At 28.4% G+C, this 22,043-nt stretch overlaps 2 protein-coding genes and 1 long non-coding RNA gene across 6 annotated transcripts in view; 2 read left to right on the top strand and 1 right to left on the bottom strand.

The window, feature by feature from the left end:
* LOC106682067 (pseudouridylate synthase RPUSD2) overlaps nt 1-10,922 on the top strand; it is a 684,854-nt gene extending 673,932 nt beyond the window's left edge. For both annotated transcript variants that reach the window (XM_067047017.1, XM_067047016.1), the window contains exons 7-11: nt 2,659-2,879; nt 4,069-4,265; nt 5,377-5,574; nt 6,497-6,780; nt 7,613-10,922. In XM_067047017.1, coding sequence (XP_066903118.1) covers nt 2,659-2,879; nt 4,069-4,265; nt 5,377-5,574; nt 6,497-6,780; nt 7,613-7,684 — 972 coding nt within the window. In that variant the 3' untranslated portion in view covers nt 7,685-10,922. The remainder of the gene's footprint in view (nt 1-2,658; nt 2,880-4,068; nt 4,266-5,376; nt 5,575-6,496; nt 6,781-7,612) is intronic.
* Nucleotides 10,923-13,752: 2,830 nt separating this feature from the next.
* tim (timeless) overlaps nt 13,753-22,043 on the bottom strand; it is a 74,101-nt gene continuing 65,810 nt past the window's right edge. The window contains exons 18-23 of one of the 2 annotated variants that reach the window (XM_014422710.3): nt 20,256-20,333; nt 16,493-16,559; nt 15,816-15,956; nt 15,409-15,609; nt 14,624-14,712; nt 13,753-14,239 (exon numbers count right to left, since the gene is read on the bottom strand). In XM_014422710.3, coding sequence (XP_014278196.1) covers nt 14,624-14,712; nt 15,409-15,609; nt 15,816-15,956; nt 16,493-16,559; nt 20,256-20,333 — 576 coding nt within the window. In that variant the 3' untranslated portion in view covers nt 13,753-14,239. The remainder of the gene's footprint in view (nt 14,240-14,623; nt 14,713-15,408; nt 15,610-15,815; nt 15,957-16,492; nt 16,560-20,255; nt 20,334-22,043) is intronic. The other variant, XM_067047014.1, reaches the window with a different exon arrangement.
* The window catches only part of LOC136795675 (uncharacterized), a 16,308-nt gene continuing 11,718 nt past the window's right edge, over nt 17,454-22,043 (top strand). For both annotated transcript variants that reach the window (XR_010843303.1, XR_010843304.1), the window contains exon 1: nt 17,454-17,685. This is a non-coding gene — a long non-coding RNA (uncharacterized lncRNA). The remainder of the gene's footprint in view (nt 17,686-22,043) is intronic.

Raw genomic sequence — 22,043 nt, 5'->3', positions numbered from 1 at the left:
AAGATTGTTGTTTCCTCTCCTGGAAGTACATATTTTATTTATCTGAATTTCACTAATGGTTTATAAGCTTGGCAACCTAAAATAGAAAACAAACTCGCTATAAGTTATAGTTTAGTTATGCTTTTATAATATTTATAGTATTATTAACATCAATTTGTGGGTAGCTTATATTTCACTTAATGACCACCATTTTTTCAAATTCTGTCTATAATCGGTTGATCCAAATCAAATTAGTCTTTTATGTGAATTAATGATATCATCCAGAGCTTTTTTTTAATTAAATCATAACAAAGTATTTTTTTAACATTAATTATTTTCAAGAAAGCTTCAGTAATTTATGTTTATGCTATTGAAATGTGTAGGTTTCTAGTACATTGTACGTCTAATTATTGTAGTGATCTGATTTGCTTGAAAGGGATGAAGAAGAGGTAAGGAGATGCATTTCATTCCTTTCTAACTATATAACTTGCTCTAAACAATTGCATGTTTAACCTGCATGAAACGCATCCTAACACCGTATGCATCCGGTACAGAGGAATCACTGATCAGACTTCCTAGTCACTCATTTCTGTGATTTTATTAAACTTTGATGATAAAGTAAAATCTTTTGGAACAGAAAATTTCTCTTTTGCTTGAATTTAATGGGATAGTACAATTTTAATAAGAATCCATATGCTTGAATCGTGATCAGTGAACAATATTCTCATCTAAGCTGACTATGATAAATTTTAATGAATTAATGTTTTGGGGTTTAAAAAAATATATATCAATTCTATACTTGTTTAGTTATTTATCAAATATCACTGATTTCTCTGTTTTCACCTTTTATGTATATAATATCTTTTACTAGTATAAGGTCATATTTTTTTAAAATTTATACTTCTTGTTTCAACACTTTTCATTGTTATTACTTTGATTATGATTTTTGTTTTTTCTATGTCCCTAGATCTATTAATACATTTATTTGCCCATTGCATTATTTTTTCATTCATTACTTCAATTTTTATGCCATAGACTCTCTCTAATCTGGTATTAAATTGCAGGCGTGCTCCCTTTCCTCATGTCTGAAAAAGAAGAAATCGTATATTTTTAATATTAGTTCACATATTCATGTATAAGCAATATCAAATATATTTAGCTAAATCAAATATTAATTTTTCAATAATTTGATGGTAAAATTTGTTAGTAAAAGTTGTATTATACAAAATTATGTAAATACAAGCAACTTCCATCAATTGATTATAAACTAGATAAGGGTTGTAAAAATGAACAAATCTCACAATACTTATTTGTATACTGTTGCTACTTTCAACAGTAAGCTCAGTTGTAAGAACACTGAATTTAACCAGTGAATTAGAATTTTTATTGTAATGACAATATATTGAATAAAAAATATTTAAGAAACACACGGTCAGAGACACCACTAGAAATTTCATGGATGGTCATGCTAGAATCTATGAGATCCGTTTTCCAAATTTTTATATTTATGAAAAGACTAGCCATTTTTTTTTATTAATCTTTGGGTCAAATAAAATACAAATAATGTTTTTCAAATTATTATTAAAACTTTCAGGTAGGATAAAAGGTAATTTTTTAAATGAATATCACTGAGGGATGAACAATGCTTTGAGGTTTTCGAAAATTAAATATTACCTAAAATATCCCGACCCTGAAAAGGATGAGTTGACCATAGAATTTGAAGCCTACACAATGTCGTATTGAGGGAACTGTACCTGGTAAAGATAATTCAGGTTATAGCATTACGTTGAATAAGATGAGTATGTAAGGTTCTTGGGCTTAGTAACGGATGGATCCCTACAGTTTTAATAAATACAGAACAGAAAGGTAGATGTCTCATAGATGGGAGGATTGCATTAAGATTGATCTTGTATAATTGGGTTTATTAACTTGATTACCATTATTATTATTATTATTATTATTATTATTATTATTATTATTAATTAGGAACAGCCTTTGTTAATCATAGTAAGTCAATTTAAAAATTAAATAGTATGACAATTTTTGACTCAATAATCAAAGGCACTAACAAAAATCAATATCAATAAACAAAAATAAACTAAATTATTAAACTTTAGTAATAATCCGATCATTGTTAGTAATAAATATATGTTATAAAAAAACTTTAAATAAGCAGGTTCAAGTATGTTATAAGATGGATCTCTGAGATCTAGCATGGCCAACAGAGTGTTAAATCAAGAGAATGTTAGGAGCATGCATTCTAAATGGAAGGTTAGAAATAGTGCCCATGCCATTGTCATGTGGTCTTACTTGTATGAACCACTCCGCAATATTTTTCACTACAATTGTCTAGAATTTCATTTTTTTTTTTTTTGCTTTATTTGTATAAACTAATCTTATAACTTCTACTGAATTGCTTTTTTTTACTGTTAAATGATTATTTTTTATTTTAAAAAGTAATGCAATTTAAGGGCTTTAGGTTTATGTGGCTTTTTAAATTCAAATTTATGTTCTGTTTGTTAGTTCATAGTTTTTACTGGAATGTTCAAATTATGTAAAGTTATATGTTGTTTTTTTTTTTTTTTTTTTAGTTTTACTGGTACAGGTTTTTGGTTTTACGAAAAATTAAATTTCCATATTAAAATTTTTTTCTACAAATAATGAAACTGGTATATTTAGGTACATCCATGCGGAAGGTACCGACACAACACGGTCGTCTTCATTCTCGCTAAAGAATACCAGTTAAAGAACCTGAGGACTATTCATAGGCTGGACAGATTGACAAGCGGCCTGCTCCTGTTCGGCAGGACCCCAAAGAAGGCAAGGCAGATGGAACACCAGATTAGGAACAGGCTAGTGCAGAAGGAATATGTCTGTAGAGTTGATGGAGAATTCCCTAGGTAAAATTATCTCTTTTTTCCTTGCCATTGTTTTATTATACATTTCACCTTAGAACTTTTCTTTGTAGAAACTAAAAATTATTGGGAATTACAGCAGTTTGCTCATTCCTTACCACATTTATTTTACTCTTATACTCCTTAGGTTACTTCCTTCTTTAAACTATTTATTTACTCTGTTATCCTCGAAAGGCTGTATGAAACATGTTCTTTATTTAGCTCGGTTTGCTTACTATTGCAGATTGAACCATTTAAGAAATTTACTACTTTTATAATCTTACTAATTATTGAATAAGTGGCCTTGTGATACTCTCGGTGTTTTGTTTTTTTTGCCTTCTTATTAAACAATTTCTGCACAGTTGTCAAAACCTTCAATTAAACAGGAGAACCTGAAAATATGACTTTGTAATATTTAAGGTGATTTTGGTTTTAAGAGTTGAATTAAGAATAAGAAATTGAAATACTATAGAAAAAATTAAAGATAGGATGAAATAAAAAGAATGAAATAAATTGAATGAATTATAATGATTATTTATGGATTGAAAGTTGTAGTGCCTATGAAGGTATAGTCTATTTTGGTTCATAAAAGATGGAAAATGGTGTGTTGAATAAATTGGTGGAAAGAAAGAATAATTGAACCTAACCTAGGCTCATGTAGAAATCTTGAAGATTGTATATCTTCAGAGGTGAATACAGAATTAAATATGTATATCTTCAGAGATGAATACAGAATTAAATATGTATATCTTCAGAGATGGTTAAGGAAGAAGACATAGATGTAGGAATTGTAAAGCAAATTCTCAATTCACTTTATGTATTTTTATTTCAAATTACAAATATTTTTCTAATGGTTACTATTATTAGATATATACTTATACTTTGTTGAGGACGGGTTAGGCCTCACATGGGGTTTACTTATCCTTGCTACCTGAACCAGAGTTAGAGCTAGAGGAACAAAGCTAGATCGACAAAATTAATTTTTGGACTAGCTTTATGACAGTAACCAATTCGATTGCTATCATCTCTTTCTTAGAGATTTGATTTCAATAAATGGCTTCTGTTAAAGTTTGCAAATATTTCTATTCAATCTCTTATGCAAATATATTTTGTATCTTATTTCATTTTTTTTTTTTTTTTTTATAATTTTTGAGATAGTAATTTATTGTTTTATTTTTTTTGTTTTGGTTATCAGTGAAGTTGTGGAGTGCTCTGAACCTATTGAAGTTGTAAGCTACAAAATTGGTGTATGTAAAGTAAGTTCAAAAGGAAAAGAATGTACAACTACATTCACGAAAATTGGTTACAACCCTGTGACCAAAACAAGTGTGGTATTATGCCAGCCTCATTCAGGTCGAATGCATCAAATCCGAGTTCATCTTCAGTACCTTGGTAAATAATTCTTCTTTTAAACTGATTTTTCTTATGTTTTTTTGTAAATTTTGTCGGGTTAAGTCTTACAGTGATTGAGTGATATTTTTGCGATAATGCGGTTTTGTGCTATTTGCCTACACTTCAGAACTAACAAAATTCTTAAATTATCAATAATTATTTGTTAACCCTTGTTGTCCACTTCAATTACTATGAGCAATAATTTATCATCATTAAGCACTAAAGGGTTAATTATTGAAGATTTTACAATTTCGGTAACACTGAAGAGGTTCAGCCATAGGTTGATAGAAAAAAACTCATTGTATCTTTTTCAAGGCCTCTGACCACATCCAAGTATTTTTAACTAGATTCTTTTTAGCTCAACAGAACATGAGGTGTTTAAAATACTTTTTTTTTCTTTAATGCATGTACTTCAAATCAAATCTTCACTTTAATAAAAAAAAAAAAAATTAAAAATAAATTTATTGTTGGTTTGGATTAAGATGATTCCAGTATAATGAAAATAATAAGGCTTTGCTGTGAACCCTGTAAAGTTATTTAAATTCCATAGTCTACTTATCTTTCCACAATCCAAATATTGTTCTGAATACTTTGCCAACTTATTGTTGTTGAAGTATCTAATTTAATAGGGCTAGAATTTTCTCAAGAAATATTGAATTGGTGGAGCCAAACCTATAATTTAACTCATGGTAATAAAATGCTCACATATTAGAATTAAAATTACCTTTCAGTTTTTTTTTTGTTTTTTTGATGTATTGATTTTTTCAGTAACTCCTACGTCTTCATATTATTTGTAAAACTCCTTATTCCAAAAAAATCATATGTCCATTTGAAATAGTTTTACAACCAGTGAATGAAAAACATCTTTATATTCTCACTAATCCACATTTATACTCCCTGCTAATTTTCTTGATATGTTTAGTGGTTCATCCATCTTGAAATAGTGAATTTTATAACAATTGAAAAGAATAAAATTCCCCAATAGTCATCATAATCCATCATAGGTTCATTTTTTTGGATAGATTCTTGGTATACTTGAGACATTTTTTTCATTTTCCTATTATTTTAAGACATAATAAATGTAATTATATATGAATATTTCTTTCTAAAGGTTACCCAGTTGTCAATGATCCTTTGTACAACCACGAAGTATTTGGACCTGAAAGAGGTAAAGGAGGAAATATCGGAAAGACAGACGAGGAGCTCATCAGAGACCTCATCCGTATCCATAACGCTGAGAACTGGCTTGGCATTGACGGCGATTCTGATCTTTTTAAGCCTTTGCTCAATATGGATGATGAAGAAAAAGGTAAGTCGCTTTTTCAAGAGCCAAAACATAGGACACATTTAATCTGATAAATATGTAAATATCTAGATAAACCTTTTAGAAAAAATTGCTCAACTTTATTGGCCAAGTTTTAGTTCTAACTGGCTTATTTTTCACAGTTTAATATTAGATTTTATTTCGTTTTTATGGCAGCTAATATATACACTACAGTTGTAAAAAAAATTAAAATATATATTTATTGGCATTTGTTCATTAAGATCTTTATAAATTATTGTTAACATAAGTAAATAAGGGTCAGGGTAGCTGTATGGGCTAAGGCGCTTGTCAGATATATAATAAAAGTTAAGCAATGTCGAGTATGATTAGAATTTGAATGGCTGACCACCTGAAAATGATGACCATTCATACCAGAAGATCAGGGTTCGCCAACCCTCCCTTCAACTGGGTTTGTGAGGACAAAACCCAACTGGTGGCGTCTCACACTGACTGGGCATATGACTGATGACTCAAGTCTGTGTACCTTAATCAGGAATCACCTTGTTCTCTAGGATGTCAAATGGCCGTCTGGAGATTTTTTCCATCGATAGTCTCATTTAGAGAAATATAATATAACAGCCATAATTCGTGGATCTAGACCCCAATTTGACACTTTTTTTTTCTTATTACCCCATTTCTGGTTATTTCTGACATGCGGAGGGGTTAACTACAGGTAACCAACCTATTCTAACCATAGTGGGGGGTCAAGTTTTTCATTTTGTGGGACCGCCACTTGATGGAAAAAGTCACCCCAGGCTGGATTCGAACTGACGCCGCCCGCAGATCTCAGATTGATAGCCCTGTCCCTAACCACCTGAGCTACAGATGGCCGATTTGACACTAAAAAGGCATTGTTTTAGAATATATTTTAAAATTGAAAGGAAATACATTATTGATTTTATTTCAGGAGGCAGTAGAGAAGCATCACCCTGTGAATCATTGCCAACCAGAGAAGATAAACTCCCCATCCCGGACAACACTGAGAAAGTTATATCAGCGGTTTCTGCAATTCCAGACAAAGCAGCAGAAGGCAAAGTGACAGTAGCCACTCAGACAGGGCACGATGCCCCTGACCTCGCCTTCCAACCTGAGAAGATGACTACTGACCCACATTGCTATGAATGCAAGGTCCGGTACAGGGACCCGAAGCCAAAGGACTTGATTATGTACCTACATGCTTGGAAGTACCAGGTCAGATAAGATGTTACCTCCTTAGCTTAGTTGTTCAATTGCCTTCTAGAGAACATTAGAAATAGAACCTTACTCCAAAATTTCAAAATTCCGGTACTTTATAAAATTCCCTAAAATTAAATACACATGAATTTATAATGATTTTTTAAAGATGAAAATATGTATTATTTCAATACCAATCGCTGAACATAAATGATTTGTATGTTTAGCTGAGTATTATTATTTCTAAAAATTGTAAGGTTAAATAGCTTAAATTTTTGAAGAAGTAGTAGATAAATTATTTTAAATAAATAAAACTTATTATTTCCTAACATATAAAATCATTAAGTTATGCAGAAGAAAAGTATGTAAGGTAGGATGATGAAAAATTTGAGGAGCTAGTTTAGTTTGAAGTGTCAATTGTAATAGAGATTTAAGAAGTAAAAATGGGTTGAATTTTTCTTTTAAATAATTGATATAAAACTTATTCTCCACTGACCACTCCTCCCCAACCAACTTCCCCTTATATTAATTTATTCTCAACTATAGCTACACGATTTTAAAAAAATTATAATTTTAAAATTATTGTTACAATATTTTTATTATCTATTTAAAAGATCCTGTCAACATAAAAGAGAAAATATTAACTTAAATCAATTTTAAATACCTTGGCTCCTCAATTATTTCAAGAACTAATTAACTTCTTGTAAGTGGGTCAGATAAAGTCTGCTAACATTACAAAAAAAATAAGCCAAATAAATAAAAAATGTTTGCTAATAATATGAATATAACTGGCATGTAATTATTCTGTTTAATATTGTTTCATATTTTTATTTATTTTTTTTTTTTATAGGGCCCAGGTTGGTTTTACCAGACCGAATTACCAGATTGGGCACGTGTTGATTGGGTAGATCCAGAAGACTGAAGAGAGAAAAAGGAGTGTTGATGCAACACCCGAGAACCAGGTCCCGATCTCACTGAACATTAACTCTCTTCCTTTCAAGTCAGAGCTTTACTTGGTTTCGTAACCAAGTGTTGTGGCCTTCAAGTAGTCAATTCAGTTCAAATGACACAGGAAATTGGAAAAGCAAATAATTGTTTTTCCATGTTAATATTTTCTGCTTAGAAATATTAACTGTCCATTGAGGCTCGATTCATGATTTTTCATTGAAATTAAAACATCTAAAGTCATTTGAAAACCTTTGAAGGTAAATAATAAAGACAATCAATTTAAATTTGCTGCTTGTATACAAATATTGGCTATTTAATGTTATTTTATTAATTATATACGTTTATTCCACATTTTGCTTACTAATCAGTGTATATATACGTAAGTGAGCCTACATGGACAGCTAAGCTTCTATATGTTTCATATTATATATAAATACGTATACATATTTTTATTTATATAAATTGAATAGTTGTTTCCTTTATTTCCCAAGAACTAACTATAAAGTTCTTGTTAGTGCTTTGTTAGTAGATTTGCTAGGCCTGGGTTCTCTTCTTGGTTAGTGATAGTTCGAATCAAGTTGGTTATTGTGTAACTATAAGTTAAAACTATTGTAATTTGTTTTAGTTTTTAAGTAAGGGCGGTGAATTTGTATTGTCTCGTCAAGGTGAAAATGCTTAATCAATCCTCTAGTCATGATAAAGTTGTCAATAGTATTTTGCTTGTATTTTATTTTAATTCTGCATATTAAACAAAAGTAATACTCAATTCCAAGTTATTTATTAAATCTTATAATTCTCAGTTTAGACTAAAAAGCAATAATAAATTATATTTCAGTTGTGAATACCCATTTTCAAATAAATTATTTAAAAAAAATAATAATGATAAGAGTTCAAATAATGAAATATCATTGGTATGAATATTACATCTTTTTTAATTTATCGCATTTAAAACATTAAGTGTATATTATGGGGGTAAAAAACTTTTATATCCTTGAAAGATTTTTTTTCCTTTGAAACATGGTAAGGGAAGAGACATATCATTGACACCAAATTAATTTTGGTTTTGCATGCTGTATTTTATAATATTATGAATTGAAATCTAAGTAAATAATTAAAAAAAAAAAAGAAGAAAAAAATGGCGATGTAAATGTTTCTTATCGGTGTTACGAGCTATGTACATAGCTTTAAGGAAACCTCACCGCTATTTTAGGATTGAGAAGGATACTTCCTTCACCAGAGCTTAGTTCATTATACCTAGGTCCAAGTCATTCAATGGCAATTCTTTTACCATTTTACTTGACCCGTTATAGTCAAGGAAAAGACACTATTATCTTAGAATGTATCTTTTTAATGTATAATATTGTTTTTAAAATAAAAATAGTTTTAATAGCTTGATGTGCTGTTATAATGGTTAAGATTTCCTCTAATATTGAAAAAGTGTGGGGATTTTACAATTTTCATTTACTGTGAGTATGATTTATTAAAATTGTTAAATCCTATTATAAATCTTTAAATTGTTTTAAAACAGAAAATATTTGTTTATTCTTCCACTACTAGAAAAATTGTTAGAATATTTTATTTAAATTTAATTTTCATAACTAAAATGCTTTTAATGTCCAAATGTAGGATTATTTTTCATTAAATAAGAAAAATTACTTTTTAATCATATGAAGAAATCTCTATCAATATAATAGTGTACCAAAGTTGATGTTAAGTTAAAGTGAGTCCCAAATGTTAGTAGTTGTTTGTCAGTATTAACATAACAATTGTGAAAAATATTGGGTGGGGAGAGCGGAGAATCTCCTACGAACCCCGTTGTGCCTTTCTGTAGCCCAAATAAGAGACTTTTTTTTCTAAATTTTCATCACTTTTATTACGAAGGACGTTCAGTCTCTTTTGTTGGGCTTCAAATGCTTTTCACATTATCAGAGTGCATGAGAGATTTAAATTATTTTGAAAATAGAATCTATATTACGTGTATATTGTTCATTAATAAACTTATAAAAAAAAAAAAAAAAAAAAAAAATCAAAAATACATTTTAAAAAATACACTTAAGAAAATATTTTTAAATATGATAATTTTAAATGTGAATATATTTGTGGATGTTTGGAATATGAAAGGTTGTTTATAAATAGTAAAATAAAAATAAGAAAAAATGGGGAAAAAAAAATTCTATTACGAACCAATGTGTGTTTGATTACCAATAAATCACTAGTCAAAGCTGACATAGTTAACTCATTGGCTTCCGTAGAATGGAGTGTTGATGTTTTTATGGAGTAGTTAATGCACATAATAATGTTATTTAATATATAATTTTTTATGACAATAAAACATTCTATTCCCTCATGAAAGCAAAGACATTGTGTAACATGTGATTTATTAAGGCAAACTTTGCCCAATTATTTTATTTTTAATTTCTTCTGTAGTTTTACAACTATTTCAAATAAAATATTATCATATCACATATCAAAAATGAATTGCGATTTTATTGTTAATTTAATTTTTCATTAGAATTACATTAAAAAATACATTTAGTGTTCTCTTCTTCCTATAAAATCATTGTGATTTATATGTATTTTTTTTTCTTTTTAATGCTCATTTTTATTGTACTGTACAATATATCTTGTTAATATTAGTTATATTTTATACAATGTAATTTAGATTGTGTTAGTTTTTCAAATGGATTGTTGAATTGTTTAAGTAGCTAATGCCATCGTTTTGATAATTTTATTTACAAATATGTTAAGATGTAGCTAAATTTGTGACAATAATAAAATAGTGAGGTTACAATTTGTTTATTTGTATTGGTCATATTTATTTAAATTATCATAAAGAGTCTTATCAACTTGATTTAATTTACTTATTTTAATTATTATGAAGTAGAGAAGACAAATTATTAGTATATTCAAGCTTGATGTTATGCTTGTGATAAATGAAAGGGAACCCGAATTAGTTCCATTTCTGATTTTGATGTTCATTCATGTTTGTAGTTTTATTGTATTTGTAATTAGTGCTGGGACCGTTGAATGCTTATTTTATTTTTTTGAATTATGTAGTTATATAAGTAAATACATTTCACCTGTGTATATAATATTAAATATATCAAAAGATGTACTTATGTATTCGGGTGGAAATGCCTAGTTTTGTTTTATAAAATTTTGAACTGTTTACTTAATTTTAATTGCATAAGTAAATAGACATATTTACCTTTTATAGTAGTTTTTTTCCTCCTTATTCCAACATTGAATATTCATACCTGATAGTGACTGTGTATGTTACAGGGCTATTTTTATCAAAATTATCAAATGTTTTGAAACTATAATCCTTTTACAGTTTCTATGAACTATTTTTTATTATTTTTCTTTTTGGTTCTATCTCTGCATCATTTTTAGAAAACTTTGAAATTTAAATTAGGAGCTATTCATTGTTAAAAAACTAATTATTTCTCCTTGTGTAAAGTTAATGAATCCTAAAATGAAATATATAAATAAATTGTATACATTTCATTTACTGAATTTGTCATGTTAACAAACAGTACATGTTTATGAAGTTATATTAATATTCAAATATTAAAATTTCCTAGATTCATTTTTGCATTATGATTTTTTTTTTTTTTTTAACTATAACAGAAACTTTATCTGAGCATATAAATTATATGCCTCTTGGTCATCTTATATTTGACTAGTTTTTTTGTATCATCATTCATTGAAAATTAATAATTAGGAGAAATTCTTTTGTTAAGTGTTGCATTTATTTCTTCTTTTTTTTTATGTAGTCTTATAAGTTTAAACATTTCACCCATATTTATTTAATAAAAAAATCTCTTTTTTTGAAGAGTTATATCTCATCCTTTGCTACTGAAAATACTCTGAAACTCGGTTTAACCTCTTATCTTAATCTTAATATATAAATGAGGAGAAGATGGTTGGGGGTGCGGTTAGTGAAGAACAGAATAAGTAAAAACTTATTAGTGCCAATGTTTCAGCCAGACTTTCAAGCCTTCATCAAGGTTAAGAACAAAAAAAAAGTTAACAACCATAATAATTACAGAATGATAAGAAAATAACTGACATTATAGATAAATAGTTTTGAAAGACGTGTATAGTCTAAGTATTATAATATAAAGGCTGTATGAGAAAAGTTTTTATATTAATAATTTCAATATTACTCTTCTCATACAGCCTTTATCTTCTTACAATACTTAGACTATACACTTCTTTCAACACTATTTATGTATTATGGATTAGTGGTCCACAGACTTCTATTGGTTGGGAACCACTGATAGGTAAGTGGTTGTAAAATGTGTCTATTATAATAACCATAGGAACATTTTTTATTCTTTAGTTTTTCATATTCTATATTCATCCACTGTTAACTCCTGCTAACAATGAGAAATGATTAATTATTTCTACGAAACAAAATTAAAAATTGTTGAAAGGAAGCTTTTTTGAATATTGTACATTAAACCACTTAAATGAGGATAAAATGTAACTGATACTAAATACCACCATTGTAATGCCAATTTTAATCAAAATCATTAGAGCTATGTTTGAGTAAATAGTAAATAACTCAATTCAATCAATTCCACTATGAGGTAATGTAAGTGAAAGTAAAAAAGAAGCACCTTATTAAATACCCCCAAAAAAAGTTTTAACTTAGAAAAAATTGAATTAATAAAAAAAAAAAAAAAAGCACCAGTTAAAATTAATAGTACTAGTGAAGAATCCTGGCCATATTTAGCGCTCCTGGTAGTTCTTAAAGTCAAAACTCTTTTTTGTATTTTGTGTCATTTTAATAAATTGTTTAAATTTTTCCATTCATTTACTTGGAGTAGCTCAAAGTGAAATTGATACACACAAGAAAAAATGTCTCAACATTATTTATATTCCCCTAATTATTGAAATAAACTAGAACACTATTTATTTTTATTAACTTATAAAAATTCTATTATTGTAAATAACAAGATAAATAAAGATTGAAGAACAACAAAAATAAATGAAATTATAAAATTTAACTAGTGACTGGGTTCAAATTTTGTATTATTTTATTTTAGTAAAAACCTTCAATTACTTTTTATTTCTTTATAACCATTGGCAACATTTTGGACACTTGTCAGTCATCAGATCCAATCTATAATCATATCAGAAAAATTAGATTTTGACATTCACTTCCACATTTACATAATTTATGACTATATCACACACTGTATAACAATTATTATATGAAATGGGAAAAGCGAAATATTAATGTCATTTCAAGTAATTACCTTAAATCATCCTATATTTCTTGTCACATTAAAGGAGTTTGGCTTAATTTAAAAAAATTGTCATATATTCCTCCTGAAGTTAATGTTACTCAATAATATTTAACAAAATGGAATTTTTAATTATATTATTTCTTTTCTCAAATTACAGCTATTTATAGATGTCCATGAATGACATTTTTTTTAAAATCAAGACTAATCCCCTAGGGGGATGATAAGGAATAGGATGATTTAAGGTATATCGCCTTTGGAACCTTTTACTCTCTACCATTTATACTTGCATAGTCAGAAGAAATAATCTATTTAGTTATGATTCATATTTCATTGTGTTTAAGTTGATAATTTCATAATGAGGGCCCAGTCAACTATAGAAGAGCCTCAACAGATTATTAACCTCCACAAGGATGGGAAGTTGACCAGGAAAATAGCTTGTTAAATGTATAATTTATATCAAATTAATCATGTTTATATTTATATTTATTTGAGGATAATAACAGTAGTTTTTTTGTTTTTTTTTTATTTAAGCAGATAAATATAACTTTATTTAATTCATTGGTACCAATTTTCTAACCATTTTCAAACATTTATAATTAAATAAATATAATGAGCATAAAACTAATTACTAAATAATACTAATTATCAATAACATATTTACATTTATATTAATTTATAACTTTTTTGGGTCTTACTACAACACTATTCATGTTAATAAAAATTTATTTTCAAGCAATTTTTTTTTTCCAAAACTCTTTTTTTAATTCTAATTTTTCACATTGACTTTTCCAGAAAAAAATAATCTCTCCAAATCTTAATTTATTTTACATTATCACTAAGATTGTACAATAATCTATAATCTGAAACTAATTCAATGACTATTGAAAAGTGTTCCTAATTGTAAAAATAAATTAATAGAGAAACTATTTTCCTTAAAACAATGCTTATGATTAATTCATAATGTAAGAACAAATTAAACTCTACCACAGCCTCAACTTTGTTTAAATATTAACTTGACAAAAATATATATGAATATACTGTAGATTTCAGATAAGAACGAAGTATTTTTAAACCTGCTTAAACTAACTTTTATATATATAAGGTACAAAAAAATAAACTTTTATAAATACAAATGCTAACTACTGAGATCCAATGCACAAAAAAAACAACATATAAACTTATTATTTCCAAAATTAATGAATAGCCTATGACAGGAATATTGAATAGATTTTCATCTTGAAGTTTTCCCTGTTTTTAGGAGGTTGAATCACCTGAAATTTACATCATGAAATTAATAAAAATCAGATCAATTCCAAAACTGTATTGTGTTATCTTCTATCAACACATAAGGCTACACAAACATTGGATCCGATCCCAAGTAGGAAGGAAAAGAATATGAGTAACAAGACTGCTTAAAGCAGAAAGAATCAAATCTGAATCTAAGATTGACACAAGTGAACATTCACTTCTAAAGTTCTAACTTAAACGTGATATATTTAAAAATGGTTGATTTCAAATTATGAATGTGATGTATTAGAATATTAATATATAATAAATGAATGATACATTGAAAATAAATATTTAACAGACCTTGAATAGGTATATTTTATTGATTATTCTTTATAATTGGCATTTAAGAAAACATAACTACTCACTCATAACTCCTTTTCAGTCTTCATATTTAAATTGTCATCCGATGTATCATGGTTAATATCCAATGAATAAATATCAATTTTTTTCCAATCTAAAATAAAATCACTCCATTATAAATTAATTAATTATGTAAGTAATATAAATAAAATTTTAATTTTGCTGATGAAAAGTGAATTAAGCTGTCTATAATGATAATGAAACAGCAAATAGGAAAGATGTGTATTAGTTTTATACAATGTAAAAATAATTAAAAGTAAAATTTCTAATCTTATTTTAAAACAAAAAGTGTTTATTATATATATATATACATATTTTATTATTCCAAACCTTTTCAAGATTTTTTTTCAATAATTGAGTTGAGTATATTTTTTATTTTTATATATATTTAATTTTTTTGCTTTACTATTAAAATAAACTTTATTTTCTGAGAATTATATCATTCACACTTAATTTGTGCATGATCTTATACTTCAAGATAATTTTTTAGATGTACATAAGTCAGGAAAACATAAAGAGTTTTTTTTTTCTGTTCACTGAATTGTTTATATTCTAATTGAATATGAATAAATGGAAAAAGGAGTAAATTGCAAAAAACTATATAACCTGTGTAAATTCATTCAATACACCCAACATGATATGGATTGTTTCACTGTTTACATAATAAGCAAGTAAGAGAAAACAATTGTTAAGTGTTCTGATTAAATGAAATTTATTTAATTAAAAAATCTAATTGGTCTTGATACAATAAAATCTTTTTTTGGACTTAATTACAATTTTTTTTAATTACCTTTTCTGATTGGACCAAGCCTAGCAGCAGATTTGTAAAGAGTTTGTGGGCTCCAATTTGAAGGAATACGGGCAAACACTTTTCCAGCATCAACAGGAAGGTGGAAACCAAGTTTGTGAAGAAGGAGGAGGAATACTTGCGACTGCATAAGTCCTTTCTGTTCGCAGGACCAGGCCACAACAGGAACAGGCTCATTCAGAACTATAAAATTATTTTTTTTAGTAAATACTGTGCCATAAATACTTTTGCAATAAGTAATATCATTATTCAAGCTCCATTGTATTAAGCATTGTGCTTTATTATCCTATTATTATAAAACTTTCTTTTGTATCCACTTAAATAATTTTAAACTCTCCTTGTTCGGCATTAAAAGTTTTTAAAATATGATATGGACTATTTCAACTTACTGGTGGAATAGTGTGGCACTGGTTCAAGCGCATGATTCCTATTCTTATGAAGAAACAACTTGGCATAGCACGTTTCGAGAAGAACTTTCTGAAGCCAAGCTATAAACCCACTTCCAACTTTCTCTTCCTTGATCAGATGCTCTTCATGGAACAAATGACAAAATATTATCGTATGAAATTTTATTTATTTAAAGAAAACACAAAGTAAATTAGTTATTCTTATAAACTACAATTATTAGTTTAAAAATAGAAATTTATTTATTAATATTGGATATAACTTCAAAAGGGAAAAAAAAATATTTTTAAAAAATCCTGTGTACAGAGATAACACTTTGTGTTTTTCTAAATTTTTTTTTATTATATAATTTATTATAGGAGCAGTAACAAATCTAATTACACCATTTGTAAACTGCAATTATTTTTCTGATAAACTAAATTATCATCAACATAATCGTTTTATCCCCTTTAGCGCTTGCGCAGTGTGAGGTTACAATTCGCAGAGTCTGGACCAGATATAAACTAAATTATAAAAAAAAAAAAAAAAATTCTTTAGTCAAAACTTTCCATAAAATAAAAAAAATAAATTCTTCTATTTTAACTTATTTACAATTTGAAGTGGGATAATTCCTCCAAGACTAAATAAGTAAAATTTAAAGAATATGTTTTTGCAACAGTACCTTTCAGTAATTCAATTTCATCCTTGGACTGGGGCAATTCCTTCAAGTTTTGATGTTTAGTGTTAGTCTAAAAAACAAAAAAAAAATAAATAAATAAAATAAAAGATTATATTTTTAAGGAAGGATTATTCAAACCATTAGTGAATATTAAATGCAATGTTAGTTCATTTTATGTAACCTAAATTAAAAGGTTATTTGAACCATTTTGTAATTATTGTTCAAGTCTATTATTTTATTTTATTGTATAAGAAAAGAGATTTTTGTAAAATAAAAACCAAGAATGCTCATTGAAAGGAGGGTTTCAGCTAGGGAGGGCAGATGGTGATTGATCAGATGGAAGGGAACCTATTATTTTACTGTTTAATGAAACAACACACTCATGTTTCTGAATAATAGAATGACTATTCTCCTATAATGAGTATAGGGGATAAAAAAAAATTAATATTTATATGTTCATCTTTATTCAACCTCTGTTACAGGCAGTGCTAAGATCAGCTTAGTAAAAAATTAGAAAAAACTATTATAACCTAGAAAACTATTTTAAATTCATTACAATATAAAATAAAGTCAACTAATCTTTGATTCAATTACACAAACAAGGACACTTTCTTTAACAATTTTAAGGGGAGAGACTTTATCTCCAATATCCCATTCTCTTGATCTTGAACTGAGTAGGTGAACAAGGAAGGCGGTGATGAGACAATGTCATTAATTAAGGAAAATCTATATCTTACATTTAACTATAATTCACAAATAATAGAACCTTTTGGAAGTGAGAAGGTTCTCTTCAACCACCTCATCAGCCTCAATTAATAAAATAAAATTAAAAATTGTAATTGAAGTTAAATGTTATTAAGGATTTTTCTGTGACTTGGTTCTAACAGTTTTTTTGATACCAAAAGTTTTCAATTTAGTAAATCTTCAAAATATAACCTAAATTAACCTTTAAATTTCTAAAATATAACCTAATTCAATTTGTTATTAGATTTACAGAATTGTAAACTTGGTTTGAAAACACAAAATTTGAAAAATTGGCCCTATTAGAACCAAGCCACAGATATATTTATTAATAGTAATGCAATGATCCATTATTTTTATGAATAAAATGGACATTTAATGTAAGATACGTTTCTTGAGGGATTTAAAATTGTATTTGAACCATGGTTCCGAAAGGAATATTTTTTCTAATTAAGGTAAGTGGTTTTTTTCTAATTAAGTGACTATTAACTAGTTAGTTAATATATAAGTGAGTAAATAGTTAATAGTTAATTCAGTATTAACCAATAAGTGAATAAACCGATGGGTGAGTGTCCGAGAGGTAGACCGTGGGAGGACATTCACCTCCCAGACTGCCTAAGCGTAGGTGGGAGTATTGTATCAAGTCTGATCTGATAGATTTGGGTTTGGATGGGCATCACTGGACACTCTCATGTAGAGAGTAATTGGTAAAACCTTTTGGTTTGGTAAGCCTTTATTATTATTTAAAAGTAAATGAAAAAATATTTTATTTATCTATATGAACCTACAGGTCATAATCAGAATGGAAAGATCGAGTTTTTAAACCAAGGGGTCACCATGAAATGGAACTAGCACCGCTGTAGTTTCGAGGTTGTTAAGGTGATGCCTTAACACTCTCGCCTAAAACAGCCTATTCCATGAATTACATATGTTAGCAATAATTTTGGCTCTTTTCCATTCCCTGAGATATTCTGCATACCTTAAACTCCTCAACTATGACAACATCAGCCTCCCAAAAGGCATTGATAACTCCTCATAAGTGTATTGCCTCCCTTCTTCTCCAACTTTTACACCTACAAACAGTTGGTAAACTACTTTTCTTTCCAAGATCAGGGGTCTTTTTTTAGTATTCTTGGATTTTGTCCATCACTCTTACTATAAAAACCTTAGACAGCATGAAGAGAGCATTCCATAGGCCAAAAATTAGTAAATTTTTACTGTTTTTAATAAAACATTTACTCATCCTATCACTCAAATATCCTCCTGGGAAACTAGGGCACACTTGTTACCTCAAAGATCCAGGGATAGATAATTTGTCCATTTGAACTACTTGGTAAATAGGGCTACTCTATCACTGAATGGGCAGATACCCAGCTATGATGACCGCTTTAAAGGAGTAGTGTATGGTCTTCTGAGACATGTGTTCTCTGCTTGGAATTGAAACCTCTCACAGAACCAGAAGAACCTAGTAGGAAGGTTTCTTATTTAGTAGTTCTAAGCAGGAGGTTTAAGCTTATCCTGCCGTAAAATGCTACAATGTACAGTTATAAGAAAGAAGGTTTAGCAGGACTGAGTACTTCCAGAGACTCCCTGAGTACAGATAATATGGTTATAAAACACTTCTCCTCTGGGCAATCCCAATTATCAGCAGAATTGTCCATGCTATTTCTTTAAGGGTCATACAGTATTCCAGGCTAAACTGCACAGCATTCTGGAAGCTCTCAAGCACATAGTAACTGTTTGAGACCCTGAAGAACACATAACTCAAGAAAAATAATAAAATAAGAGAACTACCCATACTGCAAAACCTTTATATACAAGTGGAAGGCAGTGGGACATGACTGTTTCAAACTTGGTACCACTACGAAGAAGCAGCTGATATTCATAGATGAGAAGAAGTCTGTGAAATTTTAGCACACTTTCAAGATATTTATTGGCAAGCTGAGTGTAATCCTACCTGAACATTTTTATGACAGGTAAGGTAGAACGAAAATAAAATAAAATGAAATATATTGTTCTGGCAAGAATAATGGTGGTGCCTTTGTATTATTAATCACCACAGGTTTCGTGCATGAGTATTATGTTAAAATTAAACATCAACAAGAATGAGATGAAAAGGTTGTTGAGACTTTCTGTAGAGTATTTTTACTTTATTTTTATATGAGAAATTAATGAGTGGGGTAGCTTAGTGAGTAAGGCACTGCACTAAGGCGTTCTACTAACTCCTGTGACCCAGATTTGAATCTGGATGTAGTTTACTATCATTAATTAATTATAATTAAACTATCACACTGCAGTGGTGAGTCAGCTCTGTGGGCTTGGGAGCCAACCTGAGTCACACCCAGCCTCTAAAAGTGGGTATACATAATTGGGGAAAAACTTGGTGATTAGTGTGATCTTGAACAAATCAGCTCTTTGCATAACTTTTGTTCAAAAAACAGAATTTCCTAACAAAACACTGAACCCCTTACCCTTTCATGCGTTTTAGTGGTTAGGGGTAGTTAGTTATATTATATTTATATAAATATATAATATTATATAAAGATATTGTATTTATATAATATTATACTATATAAAATAATATAAATATATTATATATTTCACGTGCATGAAATTAAAATGGAATTTCAAAAGCAGGTATAAGAGAAATGTTTCTATAGCAAAACTAAATATATATTGCTCTTATGCTGTAGGAAATTTTAATTATGGTGCACAAATATAACAATATTCATAGTACTAACAAAAATAAACATGGAATTAATTGGTTTTCTGGAAGCAAAAATTCATTAATTTGTTAGTATTATATGCTTACTACGTAGTAATGTAAGTACTATTTGATGATCTATTAGATGTTGGGAACATTCAAGGAAAATGAACTAGGAAACTATCGAAAGCTGATTAGCTTAAAAGTATGGATTAATTGTGAATTTGAGATAAATTAAATATTTTAATTTAACTACCAGGTTAAAATTGATGTTATTAAGGCAATATTTCTCTTTGGAATGCTAAGAAAATCTTCACTTACAGTGATAGGTTCCTTCTTCATCAATTCGTTGTATTGGAGACCATTGATTACATCTTGTTTTAAAAGTTGTTCAATTACCTGTTAATCATGCCACTATGTCATTATTTATTTTATTTATTATTTATGCTGTCCAGCATTTTGTAAAAGATAAAATATTATCTATAAAAAGCGACAAGGTCCTATCAGAAAGCTAAAATTACAATCAAATAGCTTCCAAATTAATTTCCACAAATAAAAAACTTAATTCATGAATCAACCAAATACATGAGATTGAAGGGCATGATAAAGGTTTTTATCACATGAGAGGAAATTCCTTCGATTATTTTTCATAAAATGATTCAATAGAAGAAATAAATAAAACTTTACTTAAATTAATTAATAACTGGTTAAATAACTATTCAGGACATATGACTAAGTATAAACTGAATTTAAAACCTGCATGTGAAGAAAATACACACCTAAAATTTGTTGTAGAAAATTGGTATTATTATTTGATTTGTAAATGTTATTGTAAATAAAACAGTAGATGGCGACACTGCTTCTCTGACATGGACAGGAGGCTTTACTTTGTTTAAGTCTCAGTTGGCAGTTGGTGTCTGTTTATGCAACACAGTCTTTGTCTTTTTTTTAAATAAAATCTTCTCTAATTCCGCAAGAAAATTTACTAAACAGTTTTTTATTTGTAACTTTAGAAATTTTTAATTTTATTTTAAATACATCCGTTTAGGTTTTAATATTTCAATTTATCTACTGATGTATATCTTCTTCAGGCCCAGTGATTACTTTGTTTAAACAGAAAATAATTAGACAAGATAAGAGAGATATTGTAAGAATTTATCTCACAAGAATTTCTCTTACAAGGATTTCTCTCTCCTCCCAGTTGTCCACTACTCAATGTATTAAGATAGTCAGTAGTCCATGGCTTAAAATATATTAAGATATTAGCTGTTGTCTTCGGGACAGGATTCCACTCACTCAGACCAGTCAACTTGTCTATCTGCTATCAGATGTCCTTAAAGAACTATGTCATTTAGACTCTCTAACGGATTGTTTCACACATGACATTTTCAAAGGCACCTCACCAGCCATAAATAATCTGTTTCAGCTTGTCTCTGCATTAGATTATCTTAGCCCCTCTCACTGAATAGACCACCATATCTAATTATTTATTATTATTTAGGACAACGTAACATTGTATATTTAATGTTCCCCTCTGAATCTATGCACAAGTTATTACATTGCTCAAAGGAGCTTGCTCCTAGTATAGACATTAAATCCCTTCATGTACATATCCCTAAACTTATATTTCTCTAATGCCTGCATATCTAACTAGTTGTAACCCAATCTGAGATTATATACAAGATTCATCTTTTTATATTACTATGAATTATTATTCAGAAAATAACATCAATAGTACCTAGTTAATATTAATTTACATCGAAGCATGTCATTGTGTTACTTTATTATTGTTAGCAACAATTATTATTATTATTTCACTCATTGTTTCTCTCTCTCTTTCCTCATTTGTGTAAATGTCTCTAATTTCAGTTTAATTACAATTTAGCAAATGCTCAATATGTTTGGACAATGATAATCATTAATATAAGAAGATGTCAACTATATATATATATATATATAAGTTGGCAGCTGCTAAAGCTTGGTTGACTGAAGCTTGAGTTTGGACAACTGCAGCTTGAGGTTCGTTGTTTTGATTCATATTCTCTAGATTCAGAACTGCTTTTCTCACTAATCCGTTACTGGTCATAATTCAAAGAGAACAATGAAAAA

The sequence above is a fragment of the Halyomorpha halys genome, unplaced genomic scaffold (assembly GCF_000696795.3).
Source record: "Halyomorpha halys isolate HHAL.00 unplaced genomic scaffold, Hhal_1.1 Scaffold387.1, whole genome shotgun sequence".
NCBI classification, from domain to species: Eukaryota; Metazoa; Arthropoda; class Insecta; order Hemiptera; family Pentatomidae; genus Halyomorpha; species Halyomorpha halys.
The sequence above is the reverse complement of the archived record's forward strand: the minus strand, read 5'-3'. Positions and strand labels throughout refer to the sequence as shown.